At 44.0% G+C, this 12,705-nt stretch overlaps 1 protein-coding gene across 1 annotated transcript in view; it reads left to right on the forward strand.

The window, feature by feature from the left end:
* Window positions 1-320: 320 nt before the first annotated feature.
* Window positions 321-12,705, forward strand: part of LOC133220563 (prostaglandin F2 receptor negative regulator-like) — a 38,152-nt gene continuing 25,767 nt past the window's right edge. The window contains exon 1 of the mRNA XM_061368766.1: window positions 321-563. Within this exon, the coding sequence (XP_061224750.1) occupies window positions 503-563 (61 nt within the window). The 5' untranslated portion in view covers window positions 321-502. The remainder of the gene's footprint in view (window positions 564-12,705) is intronic.

Raw genomic sequence — 12,705 nt, forward strand, 5'->3', positions numbered from 1 at the left:
CGGCGGAAGAGTGCAGCAGGGCAGGAGCGGCGCCGTGGAGTCCCCGCGAGCTAGCAGGGCCCAACGGCTGGTCCCCAGCGCCGGCAGCGAGGAGCCCAGCTCCAAGACCTCTCCCCTCCCCCGCGCCCGGGGGCTGTCCCGGGCCACGTGTGCGTCGTAGCCCCAGGAGGCCGGGAGACGCGGAGCCGCTAGGTGAGGAGCTCCCCGCACCGCGGAGCCTGCTCCGCTCCGCTCCGCTCCCATCCCTTCCCATTCCTTCCCCTCTCTGGGTGTGTGGGCCAAGCCGGACCGGACCCCCGCGCCTCCCCCGGTACCTGCAGGAGGGGGCGGGCGCTGGAGAAAGTTTGTCTCTGTGGTTGGCTGCGCCGCGCGGCGCGGCCAGTCGGGGCGGGCGGGCGGCTCCGTGTGCTCGCAGGGCGGCGGGACGCGAGCTGTTGGCCGAAGAGCACGCTGCCGGCGGTCCTGCTCGCGCAGGAAGAGGCACCCGCGTAATCCTGCCAGCATGGGTCACCGCGGGCTCAAGGCGTCCTGCCTGCTTCTCTTCGTTCTCCTGCTGCTGCTCGGTGAGCCCGCAGGCTGCGCGACCGGGGCGGCGGGGGGGAGGGGCGGGTTGTGCTCGGACACCTTACCCTCAGGTAGTGGGGGAGACCCATGCCCGCGGACACGGGCCCCTTGGCGCGGGGCGGGGGATCGCCCGCCGTGCTGTGCCTGCCTGGGGCGCGGCGGAGCGCAGCCAGGCGCTGCCTTCCGAGGGGTGGCGAGGCCGGGCGAGGCCGTGCCCAGCCCCGCTGGCCGGGCCGCCGCCTTCGCCCTCTCTTGACTCCCCGGTGGCATTAACGGCCGGTGCAGCCCTAACGGCTCCGCATTCCCTCGGCTCCCGGTGCTCCTTCCAAGGCCGGGGCGCGGACTGCTGCCGCGTATTCCAGGAACTTCAAGGGGGATGGGGCGCGGGGCATGCTGCTTGCCGCTTTTCCCCGGTGAGAGGGGTTGCCACAGGCGGCCGGGGTGACGTGACGGTGTGGCCGTAGCGAGCAGCACGCGACCCGGTGCATGGGCTGTGGTGGCTGCAAGGTAAGGGCAGTGAAATTTCACCTCGCAGGGCGTGAAGTGACCGGTTTCAGGGCCGAGGGGGAGATCCTTTTCCTGTCTTTCTCCCGGCCTCGAGGGAAGCTGCAGGATGGGCCCCCACAGGTGGCAACGGGAGCCCGGGTTCTTGGGGCACCCCGGTGTTGAGGGGGGAAGAGATACTTGTGCACCCTCTCCTCCTGGCTCTTGGGGTTTGCTGCCTCTGCTGTGAAGTTCTGCGAAGAGATAGTGAGTAATTGTGTAGGTGATGCTTTATGGCGTGTTCACATAATTGTGTAGCTGTCGTTAGTTTAATGTGGTGTTATTCCTTACTGGTGTTAATGCCAGGCAGGCGGTGTGCAGAAATAAAGACACTATAGCAAGAACGACACAAAAGGGTGAATGGTGGGTTTTGTCTTTTAGCTCTTCCCCCTCCTCACACACGTACTACCCCCCTTTTTCTAACATTGACTTGTAGCATTGTTGTTAACAGTGTTACTGAAGTAGCAGTATGTTTAACTAGAGAACCAGAAGGTTGTTCAGCTAAGATAGTTATGTGTAGTACTTCAGTGGTTCCGTGTGGTCGGGAGTACTTTAGGTGCTGGTGAGCAAGCATGCCCCACAAATTACTACATGCAGTTCTCGATTCAGCACTTGCAGGTAGTAAGTGGGAGCCTTTTCCAGATTTAGGGTGAAATGGGTAACAGTGCCCCAGCCCCATGCTGCAATGCTTTTCAAAAAAAACCTGTATTTACTGACTTAGTTTCTGCTTATATAACTAATTTTTGTTTTAAAGCCTGCCAGAGCACTTTCCTCATGGTTTGGCTGTTGAGTCTTTCATAGCCAGGTCTGCAAAGCAGATAGTTACAGTTGAAAAGTCAGTTTCCTAAAGCTAGCTTACCCTAGTCTCTTTGCTGAGGCTGCTTGCAGGCATTGAGGCAATTGGGGCAGATGGGTGTCTATCTACAAGTCAAGATTCTACCACACGAAGGTGTCCCCTGTGCTTTCCTTTACTTGCAGCTACCAGTCATCTAATGTATCTGTACAATACAGGCATTTTGCCAGCTGGGGAAACAGTGAAGAACTGTAGAGAGCACCTTTAGTGTTTCTGTTCAGAAACAGAAAAGGAATACGTTTTTTTTCAAGAGAATAGTTTAGTAGGACAAGCGGAAAATCAGGGCTCTCAGGTACTCAAGGTCATGCAGCAAAAAAGTAAGAACTGTTAAAGGATGATGTACAGCAGGAAAGTTGTTACCTTGTTAATTCCAGGTAAAATAATTAGAAGAATTTAAACTGTGCATGCACAGGTATCTGAACACTGTTCATGATATGGTTTGTCTGGGTGTTCTGAGTTGCCTTTTGGAGATATATGAAACCTGTGCTGTTAAAATTGAAAATGCTTTTGTGTGCAGGAGAAAAGAAAAACAACCTAAACTTTTCAGTCTTACTTGTGGTGAGGCTATCTTTTATGATTACCATTACTTGGTAGCTTCTGTGAGGTGTTCAAAGTGTAAGAGGTTGAGAAAATAGTGTTCCTCTCACTTTGGATGTGAAAAGTATTCTTCTGTGAACATGTGTTTTCAAGGAGCTTTTTAATAGAGAGCCATGTTGGAGCTTTTTGTTAACTAATGTGCTGCAAGTGTTGAATTCTTGTATAAAGGGTGGTGGAGGGAAGGAGTTGAAGCATACAAGAGTTAGTCGCTTGTGTATACTTAAGACTTGATTGTTTTGTTCAGGTCTTTATGAAATATCCCAGCAAAAGGATGCAGATGGCTGAAGTATCTGACTGTGACAAATAAGAATATTTTCTCATCCTTTTTCCTGGATCCAGTACAGTTATAATCTGCTTGGTAAGGAGATTATGTATCCTGAGATTAAGTCTTGATCTAGACTCTTTTTTTCCCTCTGGTGTGGTTAGATCCTGAGAAGAAAGGGCAGCATCAGATCATTTGTACTGCTGTTGCTTGTTTATTATGATTTCATTCTGCAGTCAATGTATCTTATCTTGTGAAATGCTCTGGAAACCAAAACAACCCTTCTAGGACAAAACATCCAAAACCAAACAGGTATCTGGTGATTACCAAGTCTCAGGCTCTAAAGTAAAGAGTAAGCCCTACAGCTACTTGATTATCCCCCCCCCCCCCCCCCCTCTCCCGCGGTTGAAGTAAGAATTTCAGTGTATCTGAAAAAAAGCTTTTTTTGTTTAAGTGCTGTGGGGCTTGAGGAGAGCAGGCACTCAATAGATCCTGGTGGAAAACCATTGAATATGAGTTTCCCAGAGATGGCCTTTTTCTTGCTACTATTTAGACCTGTGTGACACTTGCTGTCCACTGTGATGAAAGTCAGTTCCAGCATGCCAGATCCCCAGGAGTCTTGTGTTTACATGAATAGAGTTGTTTCCTACAACTCATATCTGAAATTCTTTGTTGTTTTTGTGTTTTCTCTTTTTTTCTTGTCCCCAGAAGCTTCAACATTTAGGCCTTTGAATCAAGGTTTAATTCAGGCTCTAACATAGAGAGCTTTCAGTAATTAACATAAGTTATTGTGATCAGGAACTTCAAGGAAAAGTGTGCTTTAGTCTTTCCCTGCATTTGCAGCTGAAGTGAAAGCATTAGAGAATAGGAGATCCTCAAGGTTTAGGGCAAGGGGCTGGTAGCCCAAGGTGTGTTAGAGGGGAATCTTTTTCCTGTTCCCTTGCTGATGCTTGCTCCCTTGCCCATGAATCCAGGACTGGTGCTGGTGGCCTATGCCTTCTGTTGGAAGAAGGCAGGCTCAGTTCCACATTGGTACTCAGAGGAAAAGCTGTCAGCTAGGCCTGCCTATCTCTGTTGTAGCTTTAAAAGTGGTTGAAAAGGCTCCCAAAGGCGAAATACCAGCAAGCCTGTCCTGTTTTTAACAGCTGTGGACTGCTAAGGCACTAAAAGCATATATTGAGTGTTGGAACTGGGTTGGTGAGGCATTGAAGGGCAGGTGGTGTTGCTGAGGAGCAAGCGCTTTCCATGTTGTTTTGCTGTACTGATATATTTCTTAGCATGTTGTCTGTGGGAAGATGTGGGAACCAAAGGGAGAGCAGTGTTGGGACCTATTTTTTCCTTGCATCCTGTGTTCTTTTGGGTTGGCAAATGATAGCTTAGTCACCTTTTTAGGCTCTCTTGCGCATTTGTAGGTTCTTTTTCAAGGCTCCTTTTTAGGGAGTCCGAGTGCTTTTCCTGAAAGCCTTCTACCTCTTCTCCAGGTTTCTCAGTTCTTATGTTTCAGCACAGCAACAGCTTGCTCTCTTTAGGTAGCCTCTGTTATATTTGGCTGTAATCCCTGAACTGTGGTACAAACCTGCCTGAACAAGATCTGAAGTAAGCGGTAGGGGTCATTTAAAAATGCAGCCATATGCTTGATTGGAGGGGAATGTACTTAAGGAATAATATATGTCCATCCACCTAGCTATATAAACAAACATTCAGGGACATTTGAGGTTTCAGCTTTCACATCTAATAAGTTCATGAGTTGATTTGCTTTTGTGCAGTTTTTTTATTTGTTGTTGGGTTGTTTTTTCCAGTCTGCATAATCTTTGTCAAACACTTCCCTGCAAAACAGACCTCTATATTTAATAGGGAAAAGGTTACATATCTCAATAAGATAATTCTAGAATGTGAATATTTAAATTGTCTGGTTTTAGATGCCTTTCACTGATACATATTTTTGTGTGTGCTTCTAGATCTGTCTTTTAAAAGTAAGGAAAATGGACACATTATCTGCACATGGAAATTCTTTTTGGTTATGTATATATATATACATAGATATCAGTCACTTGAAAGTTAAGTTAGAAAGATCTTCAGGAAGACATTACTGATATGAGCTGGGTCAAAGCAGGGGTTAAGTCAGTGTCTACCAAAGTTTCTAGTAGTTTGAAAAGAAAAATATTAGGTGGTGTGTAAAGTAAGTACCTATATCATAACGCAAAGAAAAAATATTTTTAATACTTTGCTTTTGACATTTATAGGAGATGTTTAAGTTAATTGCCAGGCCCCTGCTCAACATCCTGCTTTCTTAGAAGTACTGCAGTAGTAAGCAGTAAGTTTCAGACCAAACTGCTTTTGGGATAGGATGATATGAAAAGTAGCTGCTCGAATGCCGGAAGACTTGAATAATGCCTTTCCAGAACATTGGCATTTCTGGAATAAGAATCAAGATGGAAGGTATGGAACTTTAAGAAGTTTCTTCATATTTTGAGTTTCGTATCAGAAACTGGCTTATTCATTTACATTAAAGTTTTCATAATTCTAAAACATAACTAAATTCTTCTAGCTGAGACAGAAAAAATTGATGGTCTTTTTTTTTAACTCTGGAGTTGGAAGACGTTTCAAAGCTGGGTTTCCAGTGGAAATCATTATCACTTAAACTTGGTCAGAATGCTCAGTTAAAAGTGAGCTAGATAGAAGGTAGAACCAGCATTGCTAAATACCTTTGCTGAGTCTTGTGAAGTTGTAAAGGAGTATGGTAATACCAGTAGACTTGAGTAGATATAATTGACATGGGGACTGCTTGAAACTTGTGGTAGAGTGTTGCAGTTGGTGCTCTTTTTCATTACACTATATGAGGCAAGTTGCAGGGAAAGTCTTATGTGACAGGGTCTGAAGAAACAGCCTGAAGAATAGTATATTTTGTATGTACCAAGGCAAAATACTGCTGCAGAAATACAGAGAATAGTTGAAGCAAGGTAGAGAATTTGACTGGTGTTAATCTCTGTGGGCAGCTGGAATTTGTAGGGATGTTCTACAGGACCTGAACTGTTAGCTGAGCTACAGGAAGAATAGGTAAGTAAGACACTTGAGTCCTGGATAGGATTTCCTTTAAAAAAGGATCTAAGGATGGTTTTTGGCATTAATTGACTTACGAACTTCAGGAATGAGAGCTAATTAAAGACTGGAGCTGCCAGGCAAGCTGTTGCAGCTGCTGATAGGCAGGACTGCCAGCAATGCCTGGAGTCTGTCTGCTTGATGCTCTCTGTTAGGAGGGACGTTTCTTGAATTGTTTGTTATTCAGCAAGACTTTAGGCATTCATGCTGAAATTTTCTGGGCTGTGTATCTACCACAGGTTGATTTATTTTTTTTCTCTGCCCTGAGAAGCTCCAGTATTTCCAACTGTTACACTTGGGGAAAAGCAGGAAGGTTTTTGTTTCTTCTTCTTTTTAATTATCACGTGTTCTGGCCAATTTTCCATCCTCACTCTTGAACAAATAATCATCTCAGCTGCCAAGCTGCGAAGGTCTATCGCCTCCATGCTTTAGAGAAAGAGCTGGAAATTTGACTGGAGTTAACTGTGCATCCGAAATGTGGCTTTTGCTGTTCTTATGGAAAATGTCCAAATTTGGCCACATTGTAAAACTTGGAAAAGCATTGTTTTTTAAGTGCTGGGTAGGGAATTAGTCTTGAGTGCCTAGAGGAAGCACTCTGTCATTGCTTTTAAGGTGTCAAAGGATTACAGCTGGAATTGGGGGCAGAGAAGTGGAAGCCTCCTTTTTAGTCCAGTTTCAGATTTCTGTAAATGTGAAGTCGTGCCCCACCCCACCTCCCCCCCCCCACTCCTCCCTTTATTTTTTGTTTGTTTGTTTGTTTGTTTTTTTTATTTTTTTAACCCTCGCTCGCCCTTCTGCCAAATTGGCCAGTAGTGGAGTAGCATGCTTGTCTTTTGTAGGTCACTGATCATATCTGCTGTGGGAGGCTGCTGCTTGTAGCACACGAAGTATATGTATCACCCTTTTTATATGTGGATTTAAAAGAAAAAAAAAAATCAATGTAAGTTTTATGTGTGTTTTTTAACTTGTTCTCTGGCTTCAGCTCTTCTCTGAAGCTTTTTCCCAGGTGCCCCCCATTGTCCTTTACTTCATGCTGGCTGTAAAACAACTCCTGCTGCTGTAGTTGTTGCTCACTCTCTCAAAAAAACCCAACTTATGCCACTCTTTCTGTTTAACAGGCTTGATTAGTCTGGACTTGCCTTTCTGCCGGCTTTCCTAAAGATGTGGTTTAGCTATGCTGCTTAGTGCTGGCTTAACGACTGCAATTTGCATGCTTTCATACTTTTAGAGTCACTCTTTTCTTGCCGTATCAGTAGCCATTCTAAAGAGTTTGGTGGAACCATTACTGGCCAGGGCCCAGTTCTGACAAAAGCTAGCTCTGCTTAGGTTTGCCAGTCTTAAAAAGAGTAATTATCAATGTAAAGGACTTCTTTTCCATGCAGGTTCCGCTGTTAGCGCCAACTGCGGAGATTTAGATTCATGTTGCAGCCGGTCTTCGATGCAATGTGGCTGTGGGGAATCTTTGAGAAGGCTGTAACTGCATTGTTCTCCTACAGGCATTAAAATGATTGTTGCAAGAGGCATCCACGGGGACCAATGCCAGCTTCTTATCGATGTGTTCGGTTTCATCTATTGACACACTACCCTTCATTATTACACAGTGAATCCTGTGGCAGTGGAATTTGCTATTAAATCTGCTGTGCAAAAGGGAATTGGCAGAAGCTGCTTTAAAAGCAGTGTGACCACTGTGTTTGCAAAGAATAGCTTCTAAATATGAAACAGATGCTGAGCTAATAGAGGACACTTCCTAAATTTTCAGGCACCAAACGTAATAATTTTGAGGAAAAAAAATCGGAATTCATCTCATTTGTGGATAATCATTCAAGTTTTAATGCCCTTTTCCCCAGAAACATGTGTATGCCTAATCAGTACATGTATCTATTTGTGCTTGAATACAGCAAGTAACACTAAGGTGAAGACAGGCCATTATTTGTTAATGGATACTGTTAGAATAAGGGACAAGGTGTTAGCCTTTCCATCTGTGCTCTGATCCTCTTCCCAGTGCTGGAGGGTGGGAGAGGTGGTGCATCTTCCTTTGCTTTCTGATACTGCCACAGACTATTTTGTGCTTTCAGAGCACGACCTATAATAATTACCCAGATGTTAACAACCTCCACCATCTCCCAAAAGAAGCATTGTGTCCTTTAGAAGCCCAGTGACATACTGTGTACTGGGAGGTGGTGTCAGTGGGTAGAATTTATGTCTATGCAAAGAGCTTTCATGTTGTATGTAGAGTGGGCTTGTTCATATTCGGTTCATGTGGAGATTTAAATTAATGCATAGTAGTAAGTCTGTTGCATCAGTCTTGTTCCCTTTGATCTCTGGGTTTGGCTCTAGACAAGGCATGCTGTACCTTTTGGCTTAGAAAGCTTAAGTGCTTGAAGCAGGCTTCATTAGCGAGAAAATAAAAGAGCATAACAGCATCACTCTATGTTTGTCTGGGGGTGGAATGTAGCAAGTTAGGGCTGGGTCTTTCATGTCTATCACAAAGCAGGGTTGAATGGACACTAAAGCTATTGACTAAGCCCTGGTTGCTGACAACTGTATTGATAGGCAGCTGTCAATAGCTGTAAAGCTGATGGCATCCGTAGGTTTGTGGGTTTGTTTATTAAAAATAAATAAATTGAGAAAATAACATATATAGCCTGGGGTCAATGAGCACAGAAGTGTGGCTGTTGCTAGAGGTGGGGGAAGGAGGGTGAAGAGAGAGCACTGGAGCAAGACACAATTCCCAGAGAGAAAGGGAAGTGGGTGAATAGCTTGTTTAGAATGGAAAAATGAGTGTCTGCATGAGATGGTGGTGTTGGGGCAGTTATCACCACAGATCAGCCGTGGTAAAAACCGCAAGTTACTCAAAGCTCTGCAAACAAATCTTGAAATACCCTAATTTTTCAAGCAGAGTTTTTTGCTTACCACTGGCAGATAAGTAGAATATCTAATTGAGGATCCCTGCAAGAGTTTAAAGCAAGGGCTGAAGTGAGCAAAGCAGCAGCAGGTACTGGCTGGCATCCTAGTCAACAAGATTGCTGTCTGATCTAGGCTGAGTGACTTCGGTAATCAGTTTCCCATACAAAACAGCCAGATGTGTGTTAGTTGTGGCTGACACACACATGTGGAGGCTGTTGAAGGGACAGCCCTCTTTGCTCAACCACACAAGTAAGACAGTCAAGAATTTTGGCATTCAAAGTTATTTGAGTACTTCTCAGTAATATTTAGCATCACCAGCTCCCCATCAATTGCTGGTTTTACACACATTATAAATCTGAAAGGCTTGTGAACTGATGATTGCTTTAAGTACATACAGCCAAGGAGATTTTTAACTTGGAATTAATGCTCTGCCTTTCAACCTAGGACTACAAGGAGATCTTATGCCACCAGATTATGATAGGAAATATCCTGTTGATTGCTCCTCTCTGTTTACTAAGACTCCTAAATTACTCACAGGCAATTGCGTGTACCCGCTTTCTTGTAATTTGGTCTAAAATTTGCTCCTGATTGTTACATTTATCTTGTTTAAAACAGCTCTCTAGTACTTCCTCAGAGGCAGTAATGTGTATGGCTAAGTCATGCTGGGTTTGAGCACTTATTTCTAAAGATGTGTGAAATGGAGCAAGTGTGGCTGTGCTCTTGTTTTGCTGTGTCATTCTTTGGGGATGGCAGGTTCGTACACTGAGCGTAGCTTGGGCAGTTTCTGGGAGCTTGCAGAGACCTGTGGCTCTGCTTCAGTAGTCTCTGCTGCAGGAGCCTGAGACTGTCTCCTAGCTAATCTGCCTGTACTGAGGTGGCTTTCTGAAAGGGCAGTGAATACCTGCTTGGAAATTCGAAAAGCACTCATTTAGACAGAGTTCTGCCTACCTGGTGGTATATATTGTTGGCGTTCCTAGGAGAATGGAATCTTTCTTGCCCTCTTTCAGAACATCTGTTTCTGTGTATGTAGTAATCTTTTGCGTGTCTTTTCATCCATTTGAATCCACTTCTACCTAAACAGCCTTCTCTGTATTATCAGAAGTATGAATGCTAGCAAGGGTTTTGTCAGGTCATCTCTGGTATTTTTTTTTCTGCAGGGAAATCACTATAGGTAGAAGCACGGGAGTGTATACTTCTGATAGGGCAGAATTGTGAGAGGTCATGGGACTTGAACTCAGCTGAATGTGAGTTCATTGATCAAGAATGATAGCAATGGTATAAGTGTGCATGTGAAACTTTACAGAGGTTCCTCACTGCATCTGTCTTGGAAGAAGGACCCTTATGCCATTTCTTCTGACTATCAGCTGGTCTAATGAAAGATCTCTTAAGAATATTTCCTTAGATCACGGTGGTTACGTGAATACAGCTATTAGATTATGCAGTTATTCTGTGACTTGAAGTTGTAATTCTTACAGTGATTTCTGTCACAGGCATGCTGAATTATGCGTTGCATGGAAGCTCCTGTCGCAGGTCCCAAGTAATAATAAAACTGGAATTTAAAACCAACTGAGTCAAAAAATGAAAGGTTGCAGAACATTCTTTGAATTTATGGTGACAGTCATATAGAAATTCCACTGTCCATTTCTGGATCTCCTCTCACCATCATATGACTCAGATTTTTATGCAAGGTTTTATCTTTTTTTTTAATTTTATGTTGAGATAGAAACTAATTGGAATGAGTTAAGTGTTTTCTTTCTCTGCTCTTTGACATTTCTGGCATTTAAAGAGGAAATAGGGACAAACATTTAACAGAGTGACATCCAGGCCTAGCAGGAGCTTACAAAATGAAGCTGAGGAAGTCTCTCCTTTTTAATTCCCTTTTACAGACAGAAGTTAAGGAGCTTCATTTTGAGATTTTCCTGCAGCGTGTTCTTCCAGTGCTATCTCATGGCGTTAGGCTGGCTTTGAGATCTGCAGTTCAACATTCAACTGTTGTGCATTTCCACAAAAATATATAAATTGCTGAAACAGTCCACAATAGTGATGTTAGGTATGTTGACGTTCAATGACACAGCTTTTACTTCTGTTGTTTCAGGCTCTCCGCAGATAATTTATAGCTTGGCTTGCAGTATATCTGTTTGGGTTGGTTCCACTCAAAGTCTGGGCTAAACACTGTATATAAATATGTGTCATTCCTTTGGAAAATAGAGTTCTCTCTGATTATGGTCTCAGATGAGTTCTGCTTAACAGATGATCATTTCAGATAACTGGTTGACTGACCATGCCTGTAACTTTTCCCTAACAGTCACCTATGTAACATACCCTGTCTTCAAGTGTTTATCAGCCAAGAATAAGAAGTGCTTTTGATTACAGCACCATGCCTGAGAGCTTTCTTTTTCCACAGATTTTGTAATCTAAATAATGTGATGCGATTACAGCTGTATTAGAATTGTAAACTCTCACAATGATTAGAAAGGAAGAATACACTCACCAGCAGGATTAATGAAGATGGTTCTTTTCATCAGAGAGCCGTTTTTCCATATGATCTCAGAATTCTGGGAGATCTTACTGATTGTGCTGAGCAACTGTAGGTGATGGACAGGTTGTGACTTTCTGACATTGAACTGCTAGTAGATAGAAGTGCAGTAGTGTGAATGGGGCAGGCAAAATTACAAATACCTTAAAACTTAATGCCCATGGAAGATAATTACTCAAGTGTTAAACTGGTTGTTTTCTTAAAACCAGTTTTCTCTGGTAGAGGATCTCCTTTCACAATAAATGCAAAAGAGTGCTTCTTTTGAATTTAGGGACAGGCTGTTCTTTAAGACTTCGTAGCAATGCCTTGCCCAATGCTTGCTTATTCCTTGTGAAGGGGCCAAAGGTCTTGAAAAAATCTGTTTTTCTGAGGAAAGGTAAAATCTGATCTAGCTGTATGCTTTGAACCCTGCATTTGGAGTCTTGGTAGGTTTAGGTTATAAAATTGCAAACAGTGGAGGCACTTGTAGGCTGCTCTTGCATTGCATTACTGTGGGTGCTTTTCTGCTTGAATTCTTTGAAATGTCTTAATGTTTGGATTTTAACTGATTTAAGCTCCTGGGAAATGCTCCTCACAACATTCATCTCTAAAAAACTGTTCTTATTTCTGAAAAATTAAGTGGGGAAGCAGGGGCTGAAGTAATTAGAGCTCTGTAAATGCTTCTGAACCTTCTCTTTAGGTCTTTCCTAGCACCAGGAGTGCCTTCTAGGTACTTTGCTACTTTCTGGTTCAGCAGTAGCAGTCATTTTTCTCCTTCTTAGTAGCTGGTGCAGTGCTGTGTTTTTGACTTTCACCCTGGGAACAGCGCTGATAACACCGATGTTTTTAGTTGTTGCTCAGTAATGTTTACTCTGACCAAGGACTTTCTGAGCCTCATGCTCTGCCAGAGAGGAGGGGAAGCCAGGAGGAAGTAGAGACAGGACACCTGACCCAAACTAACCAAAGGGGTATTCCATACCACAGCATGTCATGCCCAGTATGTAGAACTGGGGGGATTTACCCAGAAGGGCTAGATTTCTGCTCAGGTTGGGCTGGGTATTGGTCAGTAGGTGATGAGCGGTTGTATGCTCTTCCCTTGTTTTTTCCCTCATCATTATTATTATTGGTGGTAGCAGTAGTGGTTTGTGTTATACCTTAGTTACTGGACTGTTCTTATTTCAACCCGTGGGAGTTGCATTATTTGAATTCTCCTCCCCATCTTTCCGGGAGTAGGGGAAAGAAGAAGAAGAGTGAGCGAGTGGCTGCATGGTTCTGAGTTACCAGCTGGTCTTAAACCACTATAGTTCTTTGTGGTGCTCAGTGTGGGGCACGAAGGGTTGAGATAATGACAGATCTGCCCGGAGT

Source organism: Neopsephotus bourkii, unplaced genomic scaffold, assembly GCF_033783945.1.
Source record: "Neopsephotus bourkii isolate Nb327-2 ecotype Australia unplaced genomic scaffold, CSIRO-AGI_Nbou_v1 NB_1446, whole genome shotgun sequence".
Classification (NCBI taxonomy): Eukaryota; Metazoa; Chordata; class Aves; order Psittaciformes; family Psittacidae; genus Neopsephotus; species Neopsephotus bourkii.